This window comes from Balaenoptera ricei, chromosome 4 (assembly GCF_028023285.1).
Source record: "Balaenoptera ricei isolate mBalRic1 chromosome 4, mBalRic1.hap2, whole genome shotgun sequence".
NCBI classification, from domain to species: domain Eukaryota; kingdom Metazoa; phylum Chordata; class Mammalia; order Artiodactyla; family Balaenopteridae; genus Balaenoptera; species Balaenoptera ricei.
This window is the reverse complement of record NC_082642.1, coordinates 142,201,719-142,217,351: the sequence shown is the minus strand read 5'-3', so window position 1 is coordinate 142,217,351 and position 15,633 is coordinate 142,201,719. Positions and strand designations below refer to the sequence as shown.

Here is a 15,633-nt window from a genome sequence, read left to right as displayed (position 1 = left end):
GTCTTTTAACAAATGGTCCTGGGACAACTGGATATCCATACACAAAATAATCAAGTTGAAACCCTACTTGATATCATATATGTAAGTTAAATAAAAATGGATCAAAGAACTAGGTGTAAGAACTAAAACTCTAAAACTCTTAGGAGAAAACATAGGCATAAATCTTTGTGATTTTGAATTAGTCAATGGTTTCTTAAATAGGACATCAAAAGTGCAAACAATAGAAGAAAAAAGAAATAATTAGATTTTATAAAAATTAATTTTGTACTTCAAAGGATACTGTGAAGAAATTAAAAAGTCAACAGAATGAGAGAAAATATTTGCAAATCATATGTTTGATAGAGGACTTGTATCTAGAATATGTAAAGAACTCTTACAAAGCAACAATAAAAAGGAAAATTACTCAATTAAAAATGGACAAACGATGTGGATAAATATTCCTTCAAAGAATAGATACAAATGGCCAGTAAACACATGAAAAGATGCTCAATATCTTTAGCCATCAGAGAAATGCAAAAAAAGCACAATAAGATACTACTTCACACCAAGTAGGATGGCTATAACAAAAATGCCAGGTTATAATTGTTGGTGAGAATGTGGAGAAACCACAGCCCTCATACACTGCTGGTAGGAATGTAAAATAGCACAGCGTCTTTGGAAAACAGTTTAGAAGATCCTCCGAATGTTAAGTACGGAGTTACCATATGAACCAGCAATTCCACTCCTAGGTATATATCAAGAGAAATAGAAACATATGCACATACAAAACTATGTATTAACTATGTTAATACACTAAAAACCATTGAACTGTACACCTTAAATGGATGAATTGTATGGCATGTGAATTATATCTCAATAAATCTATTAAAAATGGAATTAATGAATGTAAGTGGCTTTTAGCTTGTGTGGTATGAAAACATTTAAAATCACAGCATCCTTCCTATAAAAAGCAATCATATTTAGACAGGACATATCTAGTTGGAATAAATGGCTAAATTCATGTGGGTACCAAAAGCAGTCTAGTATGGAACATTTTCTGTTTAGCTAAAGTAGCCATTTGATCTAAAACAAATGAAAATGGAAAAGTCAAGTTAACCTGTAATTGATTTACTAGGAATGTTATGTATTGGCATGCACATAAGAGAAAATAAATTTTATACACATACATATACACTATATATATACTATATACACTATATACTGTATATATACATGCATATAGTTATATATATGCCTGTATATGCATGTATATATAGTTGTGTTTTTTTATATGTTTTTAAAAAATTATTATTATTATTTTTAAATTTATTTATTCAATTTATTTATTTTTGGCTGTGTTGGGTCTTCGTTGCTGGGTGCAGGCTTTCTCTAGTTGCGACGAGCAGGGGCTACTCTTCGTTGCGGTGCACGGGCTTCTCATTGCGGTGGCTTCTCTTGTTGAGGAGCACGGGCTCTAGGCGCACGGGCTTCAATAGTTGTGGCACACGGGCTCAGTAGTTGTGGCACGCGAGCTCTAGAGCGCAGGCTCAGTAGTTGTGGCACACGGGCTTAGTTGCTCCGCCGCATGTGGGATCTTCCCGGACCAGGGCTCGAACCTGTGTCCCCTGCATTGGCAGGCAGATTCTTAACCAGTGTGCCACCAGGGAAGCCCTTATTATTATTTTTTAATCTGGAGAATTTTAATATTTGGGGATGGATATTTTCAGTTACTTTTTAAAAAAAATATATACTATAGTGATCATGGAGCGAAAATGGAATCCAATATGTGTGCTGTATGTATGTGTCTGTGTTTATATACATATCTATATATATCTGTATAAAGTGTACTTCACATGTTGAATGAGTTAATGATTGATTTCTTACATTTTCAGCTGTGTCATTTTATTTTATATTTTAAAGCTCTGCACAGAGCATCTATAATAAATAAAGCAATGGAGTGAACGCAGGGACTTCCAGGCATATCCAGTAATGAGTGCTTCTAAAATGATACAATTTCATCTTATATTTTAATGTTACTTCTCTTCAGGGTGTTATGTTTGTGCTATTGGAAAAATGTTAAATTATTGTTTGCATACTCTGAAGAATATTGTGCCTGAGAGGAGACAACTTTTCGTATGCAGAGGCATAGGCAAGTGGGAAGTTCCTTCTTCCTGCTTGTACATTTCAGGAAGGTAACCAGGGAACAAAACAGGTTACTAAAAAGAGAAAGAGTATAGGACTGATTGACTGCTCATTTAAAAATTGGCAAGTGTCCTATGTAGCTAGCTGGCTTGAAAATTATCCCAAACTAGAGTCATTGCTGCTTAATTGTAGACATGCCTAAGCATCCAACTCAGTCTCTCCAAATGACACAAGTGCTTCTTGTATGATGGAAATGCAGGTGAATGTTTCCTACATGCCTAGAGTACCAACCTAGGTTTAGTTTTAGATGCTCAAATGAAAGCTATGCCATACTGGTTTCTTTCTTTCTGATTCTCCTCACCATGTCTGAATACAGATACTGGCGTGAATGTACATTAGCGTATAGTTTATAAACAAGATGAAAGCAACAAATGAACAATGTTCCCTATTGATCCCTAGACCATGTACTGCATTAAACATACAGTGTGAAAGTGGGTAAATCTTTGTGCATTTATTAAAAGTTACAATCTGATATTTAAGAATTTTGAAAACCACTTCAAAGTGAAATGAGTATTTTAGTTGATATTTGGGTTATCTTTGATTATTAATATAAAAGAATTAGATAAAAATTATCTAAAATGTTGGCAATTTTTACATAGTTAGAACTAAGTATTTTACTGCTCCTCTGGCTTTGCCCTCAACAGAATTATTTAATGATTATAAATAAGTGATATCTTTTTTTTGTTACCTTAACAACCCCTAAAATTAGCTTCAGGGATTTCCCTATCCATCATTCTATGTAGGCTAACTGGGGCTCCACTCTCATCTTCAAAGTTTGGAAAAGTGACTTAGGCCAAAGCCATTTTGTTTAGAGATGGGCAGATGACCAAAACTAAGCTTTAAGTATGAATCGTATGACCTATATAGGAACACTCAGAAAGAAATTTCCTTCTTATCTGTTGGTTAGAAATTAATGGGCTGCTACCATGTAACCACAAGGGAAGGATCTTTCTGAGGTTGAGGAGTAATGCTGAGGTTGCCCAAGAAATTGTAAGAAACCAGAGCCCGAATATATTATTAGTATTCAGCCAGTAACACAAATCAATAAACTACTTTTTGCTTAAGACAGCTTTAGTCAGGGTTTCTATCATTTGCAGTGAAATGAACCCAATTTCACAAACTGTGGGAAATCCTCTTTACACTGAATAATTGCTTTTTACCAAAAACTGTAGTGTTTTAGAAGAAGTTAGATCTGGATGTGATGAAAATTGGCTAATTCTTAAAAATATCCCATTGGAATTACAACTTAAGAATTCTCATTTTATCTTTGTCATTCTTTTCTTAGAAATATTGTTCTTTTCCTCCAATACAGAAGGTGGCTGACATAATTTTATCAAGGCTTTACAAATTACGAGAAAGTAGATGGAAGTAAGACACGATGCCTTCAGAAACAAGGATCCTGCTGCAGTTTGTGTTTCCATCTTTGATTTATTCCTTTGTGCAAAAGTAGTACATTGAATAGTCACAATCTTTAGGCATCCACAAAGCTACCAGGAAGAGAATAAGAGGCACAAATGAAATTTTAGCCTTATATCTTGACTTATGGATGATGTTAGTCTTGACCAGATCCTTATTTCAGGAATCTTCTGTATATCGACTTATTCACTTCTGAAAAAGATAGTTGTAGTCAAAGAATAAAAGTGCCCAGTGATCTCTGTTAAGCTTTGCCCACCCAGTACCCAGATAATTGTAGGCAGGAATTTGTATGCAACCACAGGCTTCTGACTCAATGGTGAGGGGAGTTTGGTATCAGAGACTTACTTGAATAGACTGTAATAGTGATCATCCTTGATTTAAGACTTGGTATTCCTCCTCTATTCTCTGAAACTGAAGCTCACTCTCAGCACTCCTTTCTGCATTTTTCCTATCCTGTTAATATTTATCACTATTTATCACATGCCCTGGTTCTAATATGCGGGGACTGTTGTTCAGGTTAACTTTGGCTGAACTTTTGAATATTTCCTCCTTTTCTCCAGTCTTCTCTTTCTTCAGTTAGATTGTGGTATAGTTTGATCAGGCAGTCAGACATTCAAAGGGGTCATCATACCTAATTCCAATTTCAGTAAAAAATTAAGTAGGTATATATATGTATTTATAAATTTTTTCTGGCTCTTCTCAGAGCACGAGAATTCTGCCTTGCTTGTTCTCACCTTTCTTCTAGAAAATAAAACCCATCTCAAAGTGTTCCTATCTGCTGGCCTCTTGCTTCAAATACAGACTCCTTTAGCTTCCCTATTACCAAGCTTCACTCACACATGAGGAAACTTGGCTTTTAGTTGGGGCTGCTGACAACTCTGTCCCTGAATTTTTCTTTGAGCATTTTCAGCTGTAACCCTTGGATCCTGTCCTTCCTGACAAATCCTCACTGTCTATGGGACTTCCCTCTGGTGGCTGCCTTTCCTTAAAGGTGTGCCCTTGTCAGAGTTCAGCTCTTACTTCCTGACCCTGTGTTGATAATGCATTCTGGTACATCACATCAACTCTTTTCCCTTGGTTTTCATTTCTCTTTGCCTAGATGCCCAAAGGAATAGCAAAGTGTTTTTCAAGCTATGAGATACATTATGACTGGATTTTCATTGTGTTAAATATTGTAAGATATGGGCTTTTAAAAATGTTTCTTAGAAATCACCATTTCAGTGTTGGGATAGTTTAGAATCAGAGAATATCTCAAATTTTAAAAAAGGTGGATTTTGTTTGTATTCTTTATTTGGTCTTGCTTTAAAAAATATGTGAACTCATTATATAATAGCTAGTAATTCCAAGTAATTCTCTTTTGTTCTTAATTTAGTTCATTATTGTTATTTGGTATGAACTTCTAAATTTTATTTTTATTAATGGTGAGGAAAATCAAGCCAATAGTAAACATAGGGAAATACAGAGTCCATATGACTCAACGCATATGAACAATACCAACAATTTAACACAATGTGAAATATGATTTTTATTTTTCAAGCTTTGTGTGTTAGCTTGACTTCTGGGAAAATAACACTTTCCTTGGTCTGCTTTGAAAACAGGGAGTTTTCTCTCATCGACTTTCCTGAACTTTGTTAAACATTTGTTGCTGTTTTCTGCTTGTCCTCTCTTTCCTTAATTAAATGGTGATAGAGTTTGACAAGACAGTCAAAAATTCAAAGTGACATATGGAGGCTTTCCACTCTGTTTTCCATCTGGGAGAATTATGAAACAAGAATGAGGGAAAGGGGGAGGAATGGTGAAAAATAGAGAGTTATTGCAGTGATGAAGGGCAGAAGGAAATGTGATGTGAGACAGGAATGAAGCCAAACAGATAAAAGAATTGGGGATATGCATTGGGTCTTTCACTTTATTTTTGCAAATGGGGTCCCTGACTGAAACAACATTATTACTGAGGATGGAATTGAAAGAGCATGATGCCTGCCTCCTTCTCTCTCTGCCTTCCTTTGTTTTTCTTTTAACCTTTTATTGAAAAATGACACTTTCCAGTTTCTCTTACCTCCACACTACATATACTGTTTTATTACACTTTCAAGCTGTTTAAACTAACTTAAAAGATTGACTTTAAAGTTTAAGTAATTAAGTATAGAATTAATGCAGAAAATGTTAAAGTTATGGGTCTTCTGGCAACTTAGAAATAAAATGGCAAATTGATTCCCAGATGCAAGATGATCCTGCATCAAGATCTATAAACCAGAAGAAAAATAGATTTAGCTAAAAAATGAATTCTTCTGCAATAACAATAACTTCTGTTTGGCTGATTTCAACTTTTAAAAAATTAGAAAATGATTCTTGTCTTTTGACACAGCCAGAATTAATGAGAATGAAGGGGAACTATTGCAAGATGAGAAAGTGTTATCCATTAATTGTGACAGGAAAACTATACTCATTTGTTTGCTTGGGATCTTACAGTCACTTTTCATGTGAAGAATTAATTGAATGCATTAAACATGTTAATTTACAATCAAAATGAGCGTTTCTTTGCTCACCCTTGAGTAGGCACATGCTGAGTGACATGAGTAGGAATGGTGCTCCATATGATGTAGTGAATTGGCTTTTTCTCTGAGTACAGATTGTTTAAGCAATTGGAAAATCTTCATTGCTTACTATGTATATTAAGGCAGAGGTTAGGCAAAAGTTCACTAAAGCTGTTGATTCGTCTGCATATGAAATGTCAACTGCTATCCAGGAGAGAGTGGTAAATGTTCCACAGCCTTGTAAATTTGCCTAATAGAGGAGAGAGTGCATTAATTTACCATTAACTTGTTAAACCTCATTGCAATATTTTCACTTTTTATACACTTTACGGGTCGATTGAAATAAAAACTGCAAGAGTTTTATGCAGTCAGAGGAAAAACATAACTAGGTTTTGCCTTTTGAATACTATCATAGAACGTCAGAATGTTTTAGTCTACAAACAGTGAAGGTTATTCAATGAAGACAGATATGAACTTCCAGATGGTAAGTAAAACACTTTCTAATCAATTTTTATTTATACCTACTGTAAAAATGCTGCTTTAGTAAGTGAAGACTACAATACACTCTTTGGTGGCATCTAACATCTTGTGTAATGCTTGTAATAACTGAAAGTTCTGAAGAGAAACAGGATAAGGTTGACAAATTGAAAACAAGCATGTTGCTACCTGTTTGCCATCTCAGAATTTCAATCAAGCTGTGGTTGAAAATATTAAGAAAGGATTCTTGTGATAGCATAGAAATGACTAAGAAAGGTTATATTGGTTAGAGTTTACATAAAGAAGATAATTTAACATTATTCTCATTATAAACATAATTTTCATTAAATCCATGGCTGTGCGTGGGCATAGGTTTGAGTTTCCTTACATTCTGTACATTACGTTAAATGTTGTTTTTTAAAAAACTGGTTTCCCCCCCCCCCCCCAGAAAATATGTTAAAACAAATAGCCAACCATTGGAAACATCTTTATTTTTTGTATTGGAGAAAAAATGCAAATATTTTATACTGAATTTTTATATGTATTATGAAGCCACATCTTCCCAAATCAGTGAAGAGTTATAGGAAGAAAAAAAATAGTTTGACTTTATTCATTCCCAAAACGTATCTATATTTCATATCCTATCGAATGGATTTTATGATGTTCTTTTTGAATATTTGCAGTCATTATCTGGAAAATGTAAATATTTTGAAATGTGTCATCAAAGGTATATATTATTTTCTATATTTTAAGCTAGCCAATATGAAGAAACATTTTTGAACCCTGCAGGTAGGATTCTTTAAAAACAGATTAATTCCTTCCAAATAACATCACCTCTATGTAAACACAAAGTATAATTAAAACTGTAAGAGGGGTGGGGCAGATGCAACCTATAGCAGCCCTGCTCAGACATTGGTCCGCACAGCAGTGGCCCCTCCCTCTTGCCTCTCCTCTGTATAAAAGGAACCTGAATTCAGACTGGGACAAGATGGTCTTTTTCAGATGCTAGTGTGCCATCTTCTCAGTCTGCTAGCTTTCCGATTAAAGTCATTATTCCTTGCCCCAAAAACTCATCTCCCGATTTATCGGCCTGTCTTGCTGCGAGCAGAATGAGCTTGGGCTGGGTAACAAAACTACTCTTTAAGGCTTTGTACACTTGTATGATTTTAGGTGACTGTGTTTCTTTTATGTCTTTGCTGATTGTCTCCCATCCTTACTTGCCCCATTCTGGAGTGCCTTCCATCACTGTCCTAGAGTTTGGTTCTGTGAGTTAAGCACACAAGTTAGTCTTGTCTGTGCAGTTGGCTAAATTACTCAAAAAAATTTTTTTTTTTGCTCCATCTGATGCCTTTAGTCATAGAAACCTAACATCATACCCAGAGGTCAAACAACCTGAAACTCACCATAGATAGCCACTCTCTTCATTTGCAATCCTCCTCCTTACCCCCAGAATGAGAAATTCTAGTACAAAAATGGGCTTCTGAATTACAGAACTAGTTTTATTTAAATTGCTTGGAAAGAAAATATCACTTCACACCAAAAACTCATTTGTTCCTAAGACCCCGGCTAACATGTGTTGCTCCTTTGAGCAAACTAGAACTCTCCTCTCCCCACACGAACACACATACCTCCGTTTGAGTAGATACAGCTCTGTGGCTGCACAAAATTTTTAGCAGAGCACACACTAGATTTCTGCTGCCATGTGCTCCTCAGCTGGGCACCGTTCTGCAGGGACCCAGCACGTTCAGTCCTATATAAATTGTAATCTCCAGATTAAAAGATGTAGAGACGATTTCTGAAAAGAAATAGGTGATGGATAAATTGGAAACTGGAATAAACGTGCATGTACAAAATACGAAGTATTTAACTTTTACATTATACTGATAGGTTTAATTTTGACTATATTAATAATACCTGTTTATTTTAGTAGAGTTCAAACATAAAGAAAAAAGAAAAGAAAAATACCAATTTTCCCAGAGTTAGCTGTTATTAATATAAAGTTTTCATATTGTTTTTATTTTTTTCCAACAAAGCTCTCACGTATTTATTACTGAGCCAAAGCACTAGTGTAGAAACACTGACACAAAGAGAAAAATCATTTTCCCAATAAAACACATCCAGCTCTTCAGATAGTAGTGATGTTTTCAGAGTGGTATGGTAAGACTTAAGTGACCCTGACACAGAATAAATATGTGTGCCACCTCACATAGGGCTCCTTATAGACCCAGCTTGGTTCTTCTCCATTGTCTTCTCTTGGAGTTGTACCTGATTTTATTACCAGTTTTCATTCGAATCCCTTGGGGAATGGGACAATTCTTCTTTCGTTTCTTGGCTGGGAATCTCTTGATCCTGAGAGTCTTATGACAAGACATGGCAAGGAACAAATGCAACTGCTCATAGGATGGCAGAGAAGAGCAGAGACAGCTGTTTTTATTTAAAAAGAAAGAATAAACATTACTCAAGTCACTTAACACTTATGTATATTGTAACAATAATTTCTAATTTTATAATGTTTCAAAATGGATATACCAAAATTTACTAATCCCTAGTTTTTTGAAAAGTGAGTAGTTTTAAGTAAAATATCTTTCTACAACTTGAATTTCTGATGTTATTCATCTGAATAATAAATTATTTGCCTTTTAATGACATAAAAATTTCCATCCAACCTAAAGTAGAGGTCACTGCTAGGGGACAGTCTTTTTCTGTTAACATGCATTATTAATACTATTGTAATTATAACCACATTGCTACTGGAGAAAATTATTTTATTATGAGTTTCAGTGTCTGATATTAAGGATTAGATTTTATTCTCCATACTGCAGTTTTAATAGCATAATATATCAAGGGTTTATTTACTGTTTTAGGTAGAGCCACAGATTTGTTTATTCATAGACTCTTAAGTAACCAGATTGCACAGCTGAAAATAATTTGCAAATTTGATTCATTTTCTGACTTAATCAGGCTTCAATTTTAAGAACATAAATACTGAAACACAAAACATTATTTCTATTGTGATTATTCTAACTTGGAAAAGTGTAAGAAAGTAATATTATTGCCTATGGTACTATGCATGTTGCTATTTCTTTGCTTGAAAAGACTCCTTAACTAGAAAAATTGTTTATATCATTGTTTTAATGTTTGCACTTATTACACATGAAAACATGGAACCACTTAATCGAAGAAAAAATTGTCTAATTTCTTTCTTGTGGACTGACAAACACTGGGGGTGCAAGAGATATTTTTCAATCTATTTAGACATAGTTGCTTTTAAGCCAGTGGTTCCCTCTTTTACCACCCACTAAGTGCTTCTCTCAGCATCCAAGGTCAGTGGCTATTTTCAGTGAAAATTCTATTAACTGTAACTCATTGGTATCATTACTAATCAGATAGTATCTCTCTAATAGCTAACCAGGATTTCTTATAGTAAACTGGAGTAATTTTCAAGGATATATAAAGTGACTGGTTTTCTTACCTAAACCACAATTTACCTGTGGTACTCTGGACCCAATGAACACATGTGACTGTCTGGCTGTGGATGGCTACTGCTAATAATGCAGATGCCCAGGAAGCCAAGACAATTGAATTTGACCATGGGATGTCCAGCCTCTGTTAATGAACCAAACATTTGCCACTGACTTGCAGGCTTCCACCCCAGCACCCATTGAGACACATTCATTCTGCTTCAAAATGGCATCAGTCATAGGAAGGTCAGAAGCACCTCTTCCATGCTTTATGGGGCAGCATTTTGTTTCTGCTCCTGGGAAGTAGATACATGTGTGAGCACACGCACAATTGCTTTCTGAGAAAAGTCTTTCCTTTCAGATATTTCCACTGCCCACATCCATGGAGGTTGGGGAAGAGTCCTGCCCACACACCTCGCAACCTGGATGCTACACTGTGCATAACTCACCCTGTTACACAGTCAACTGAGGCAACACTTCATTTAAAAGAAACAAACTCAAGATGATGCTTCGTCCTTGTCTCAATTCATAGCCCCACAAAGTTTGATAAGTAGGCTACACGACTGGACATTCCTTTTATGCCTCTGCTTCACGTTTCCCAAAATTATGTCCTAATATTTTACCAAAAAACCATTTATGAAAAAGCCGTATGTCTGCATTTCAATGAAACTTGCTGTTGACCATATCATTTATTACTTTGTTCCTAGGGACTAATACCACTCAGAAAAACAAAAGGGGAGGGGTTTAAAAAGTTATTTTTCACATTGAATTGGTATATTTTCTATTGTTAGATAATGACATTTTCCTCTTTCTGTTGATTGCTAAGATACTCAGGTAAACTTTATGCTCATTTGTTGGTCTTTTCTTCAGCTACAGTGTATGACTCACAGTGGAAGCTCAATAAATTTTTGTGATTTTTTTTTTATTGCATGCTGACTCAACTAGCTCTTGCAATGAATAAGTTTCCTCCCACACTTTTCTTCCTCTTTTTTCTACAAATCTCTTGATTAAATTAAATATGACAGGAGTACATGGCAACTTCTGGGTGGGATGGAAATGTCCTGTACCCTGATAATAACTATTACATGGGTGTATACAATTGTTAAAATTCACCAAGCTGTATCTCTTTAAGAATAGGTGTTGTTTATAGTATCCAAATTATACCTCAATAAAGATGACTTTGAAAAAGGGTGTACAGAGTCAATATTCATGTGTTGAGTGCAGTTCCTTTTGGCTTGCTAAAATATCAATGCTATCTTTACATGAAAGAAACATATTATTTCAAAATGTTATAAAATGTATCCTTGAGAAAGCTTGCAATATTTATATTAAAGATAGCCACTGTGTTTAGAAGTGAGAACAAGAAATTGAGTCATATGAAACAGAGGCAAGTCTCAGGTAGAAAATTAACTCAGAGTAGAACCTTGGGAAATGCTTCCTCTTTTGTAAAATTGGACCCAGTAGCTTCTCATTAAGATTGCAGTAAGATTTTGTGTTTCTACAAGAATTCTGCAGTCAATACGTAGTAAATATGTATTTATATATGTATTTTTCTATTGTATTAACAAAAACCTAAATTGACAGTTTACATAATCTTTTACAAGTCCACGTATATTAAAATGCAATATCCATGATTCCATAGAACACAGGAAATGGAATATTTTAGCGGTCATACCACGCATACCAATTCTCCAGGTGTGCTATCAAAAACCTGTAAGAAGCATTATTTGGGGACCTCTGCTAGGGCCCAGACCCAGGATTCTGGGTGTGAGGTCACAGAATTTGGTATTGTATCCTTGAAATTTGCTAAGAATTTGCTAAAAAAGTAGAGCTTAAGAGTCTTCACCCCCCACAATGTGAGAGATATGTTAATTAACTTGATTGTGATAAATATTACACAGCATATACATATATTAAATCCTCACATTCTACACTTTAAATACGTACATTTTTTTGTCAGTTATACCTCAATAAAGCTGAGAAAAAAGAACTCAGGATCGGAGCTATAACAGTTCTGGGTCATGTCTCCCAGTGGACCCTCAGACCAAGATAAGAAGAGCAAGGTGATGCAATAACCACATATGGGTCACCTATCAGCAGAAGGAGACTGAAGAGAGTGATAAATGGGGAAACAGAACGCATCTCACAATCAAATTAGACACTTTTAATGATTAGGAACAAAAGCTATAGATAAATCAAGCCAGTTACAAATGATAACCTAAAATGATAATAGACGTAGCGACAAAAGAACAAATCATTTAAACAAGAAAATGAGCCAACTGAAGGCAATCTATTCACTTTGAGTCTGAATAAGAGAGGCAGAGAGAAAAGTTCAGTGTCATAAAATACAAGTAACATCTAAACGTTAAAGCAGAGGCCACAACATCAGATGTTATAGAGACCTGGGAGGATGAGGAATAAGAAAGAACACACATAGGTATGAACACACATGTTTCCCCCCCCCCCCACATATGCCCTTCTCCCACCAATAGTCTCATACTTTGTGTGTTTGAAAGAAATGATCCAAAATATTATTAAAAGAGAAGTCAGATGTAAAGGTATTTGTGGGTGAAGAAGCAGAGGCAGGGATTGTAGACTACGCATTTGAGAAATGGGATGGTATAATATTAGCTACAGAAGGTATCAGACTTGAGGGAATATTTTTAGGGTGTGCAGATGTGAGCAGTTTTGTGATCTGATTGAAGGAAACAGACAGGAAGATCGAGGATGAGAAATGTGTGTAAAGGTGTCTTTTGGGAGAGTAAGAAAATAAATGGATATTTAAGAAAGAATGGAGGATAAAGGTTAATTTATTCATTATTATGTGGCAGCCCCATAGGACATTGTCAACAGGGCACTAATAGGGGTTGGGTATTGGCTCAGGAAAGTGTGGATCGTGTTTGTTAAGGAGTAGAATGGAGTCACATATAGAAATGAATTTTGGAAGAAAGGATGGAGGGAGGGATATATGTTTGTATGTACATATTTGCCTTAGTATGTTTGGAAACTATGAATAATAGAGGCAGGGGGCTGGGGGATAGATGAGGACACGCTAAGTACATGGCTTGGTGAGTAGGCTGAGTTATGTAACTCAGGTTAGGATTATCGGTCTTTAACAAGTCCCAAGTTCTAGTGGGACAGTTGGTGTGATGTTGTAAGGCTGAGTCAATTTGCTCAGTGGTAGAGCAGGCAGGGTCATAGAATGGCCGCTGGAAAAGCTGCATTAATATCAACAGCCAACACTTCCTGAGCATTACTAAGTGGAGGGCACTCTTCTAAGCGAGCTGCATAGTTCAACTTATTTATTATTTATATGAGATAGGAGCTATTATTATCTCCATTTTTTTTTAGAGGCACAGAGAATTTAAGTAACTAGGCCAAGATTTCACAGCTTGTAAATGGAGAAGCCAGGCATAGGACCCAAGCTTCTGACTCTAGAGATCACGCTTTCAACCACAACATTATTCTGCCTCCCACATTAGTGAACTCAATGAGTTGCTAAATGAGAGTCCTACTTTCTCTTAGGCTGCTCTTCAAGGGAAGTTTCAGGCCTACAAAGGAGGTCTGGATAAACTTGCCCTTCTCATCATCCAGAGCAGGCCCTATGCTTTCTCCTGGGTAGAGACTCACGTTCCTTTCTGCCTCCGAGTGCCCATGTTCTCATTTTCTGCCTCATGTTAGCCTGGGCCGGGTACTGGGTATTGGCTCAGGAAAGTGTGAACCATGTTTGTTAATGAGTAGGATGGAGTCACATAGAGATCTGAATTTGGGAAGAATGGGTCAGTCTCATTCATTTTTTCCCCATAAACCTACAATTACTTCCCAGACTATCATAAGATTACAAAGGCTATTGAAGATAATGGGGATTGTTTCTGTCACCTACTGCTGTGTAAAATACCATATCAAAATTTAGTGCCATGAAAAGATGACCATTTGTTATTTCTTATGTTTACGAAATCTTGGAAATTATTGGCTTTCCTTAAGCGATAGAGAGTAATAGTTACTAGTATTTATTGTCATCAACAGGGGAAGCAGTAGCACGATACAAACAACCCACAACCAGGTATTGGAGAACTTATACCTCTTCTATTCCTGGCGCCCCAATACCCTCGAGTCAGGGGTGTGAAATGTGGGGATGCTCACAGACTGTTCTAGGTGACTCCAGGAATGTTTCAATGAACTTAGCATAGTATGTAAAAAGAGCATTGAATCAAATATAAGAAGACTTGGGGACAGTCTTGGTTCCACCATTTGGTAGCTACGCTAACTTGGGCAAATCATAGTCACTTAAATTCTGAGTCAGTTTCTTAGTATGACCAGTGGGGCAGATACTCACCTCACTGGCTTGTTACAGTGTGGCAGTGACAATCAGATTAATAATGTGTGCAGGGCACTTTGAAAAGGGTAAAACAGTAAGCCAGCAATACCTAATATGTATTAGAATCTTTCATACTGTGTTCCTATCTGAAATGCTTTACACGTTATTAAATCGTCTGTGAAGTTGGTGGTATTATTCTTGTCTTGCTGTTGGGGACCCTGAGGCACAGAGAAGGTCAATAATTTGTCCAAAGCCAGGCCAGCTCATAAGTGGCTGAGTGAGGAACCAATGAGAAGGTGCTCAAGGCTGACAGGAACCAAGGAGAGAGGGGCTTGCTCCTGATAGGAAGGGAACTAGAGAAGCCTGTAGTAATTCCTCTAGGTGCTATCATGATGGCACAGAATGAATGGATCCAGTCTCCACTGGCAGGGGCGGGTGTCTGCACGGGGCTGACAGGGAGTAGCTGAGTACAACCTTGCTTGACTATTGGTTCCTCTTCTCTTGGAGGCATTAGATGTGGCAGAGGAAGGCTATAGTGCCTCAGGCTTTATCTCAAGAGGCCACTAATCAGTCCTTCAGTGAACGGCACCCCAACTTCTTCCCTCAGGAGCTAGAGGCTCTAAGCAAGGGCTTTTTAGTCACTTGGTTTTATACAGAGAAATGAGCTTGGTCCTTAGTGATTTTGTTTACTACACTAGAATTTATATCTTATTGTTTCTTTCATCCTATTTTTCATTCTGTGAAACAGGAAAGAAGATAAAATGTAAGCTTGATAACCTTGGGGTTAGCCCAGGCCCTAGATGCTCATCTTCCAAGGCCTGAGTCAGAATCCCTAGCTGAACATTCAGGCAATTTCCTCTCCTCCCTACAGAGAGTGATGATCCCTAGGACTTTGGAGAATGCAAACCATTCCATGCATAAAATTAATGCTGTAATAAAATTAGACAGTGAAAATCCAGGAAAAAATTCACTCCCAAATTGTATGCACCCAGCCTGACAAGTGGATTGACTTGGCAAAAATACTGCTTTCTTACAATTTGTACATTTATTAGCTCTCTAAATGATACCTATAAAGTAGACTGTGGCCTTGACTTTCCTAACTTTGCCAAGTGCTTATAACTTGAGTTGAAAGTAAAATCACTGATGAAGGATAAGATACTAATCATTTGCTGTTTATTTAGCAAAACATTGCTTCATTTCCTCCTTTAGGGAACCACTGTGCTACAGCAAAGGAGAGGAAGAGATG

At 36.4% G+C, this 15,633-nt stretch overlaps 1 protein-coding gene across 1 annotated transcript; it reads right to left on the bottom strand.

The window, feature by feature from the left end:
• Positions 1–8,823: 8,823 nt before the first annotated feature.
• Positions 8,824–8,980, bottom strand: LOC132365519 (large ribosomal subunit protein eL39-like). Its single transcript, XM_059922233.1, has one exon. It carries the CDS (start codon positions 8,978–8,980, stop codon positions 8,825–8,827), a length of 156 nt encoding a protein of 51 aa, XP_059778216.1. The 3' UTR covers position 8,824.
• Positions 8,981–15,633: the final 6,653 nt, after the last annotated feature.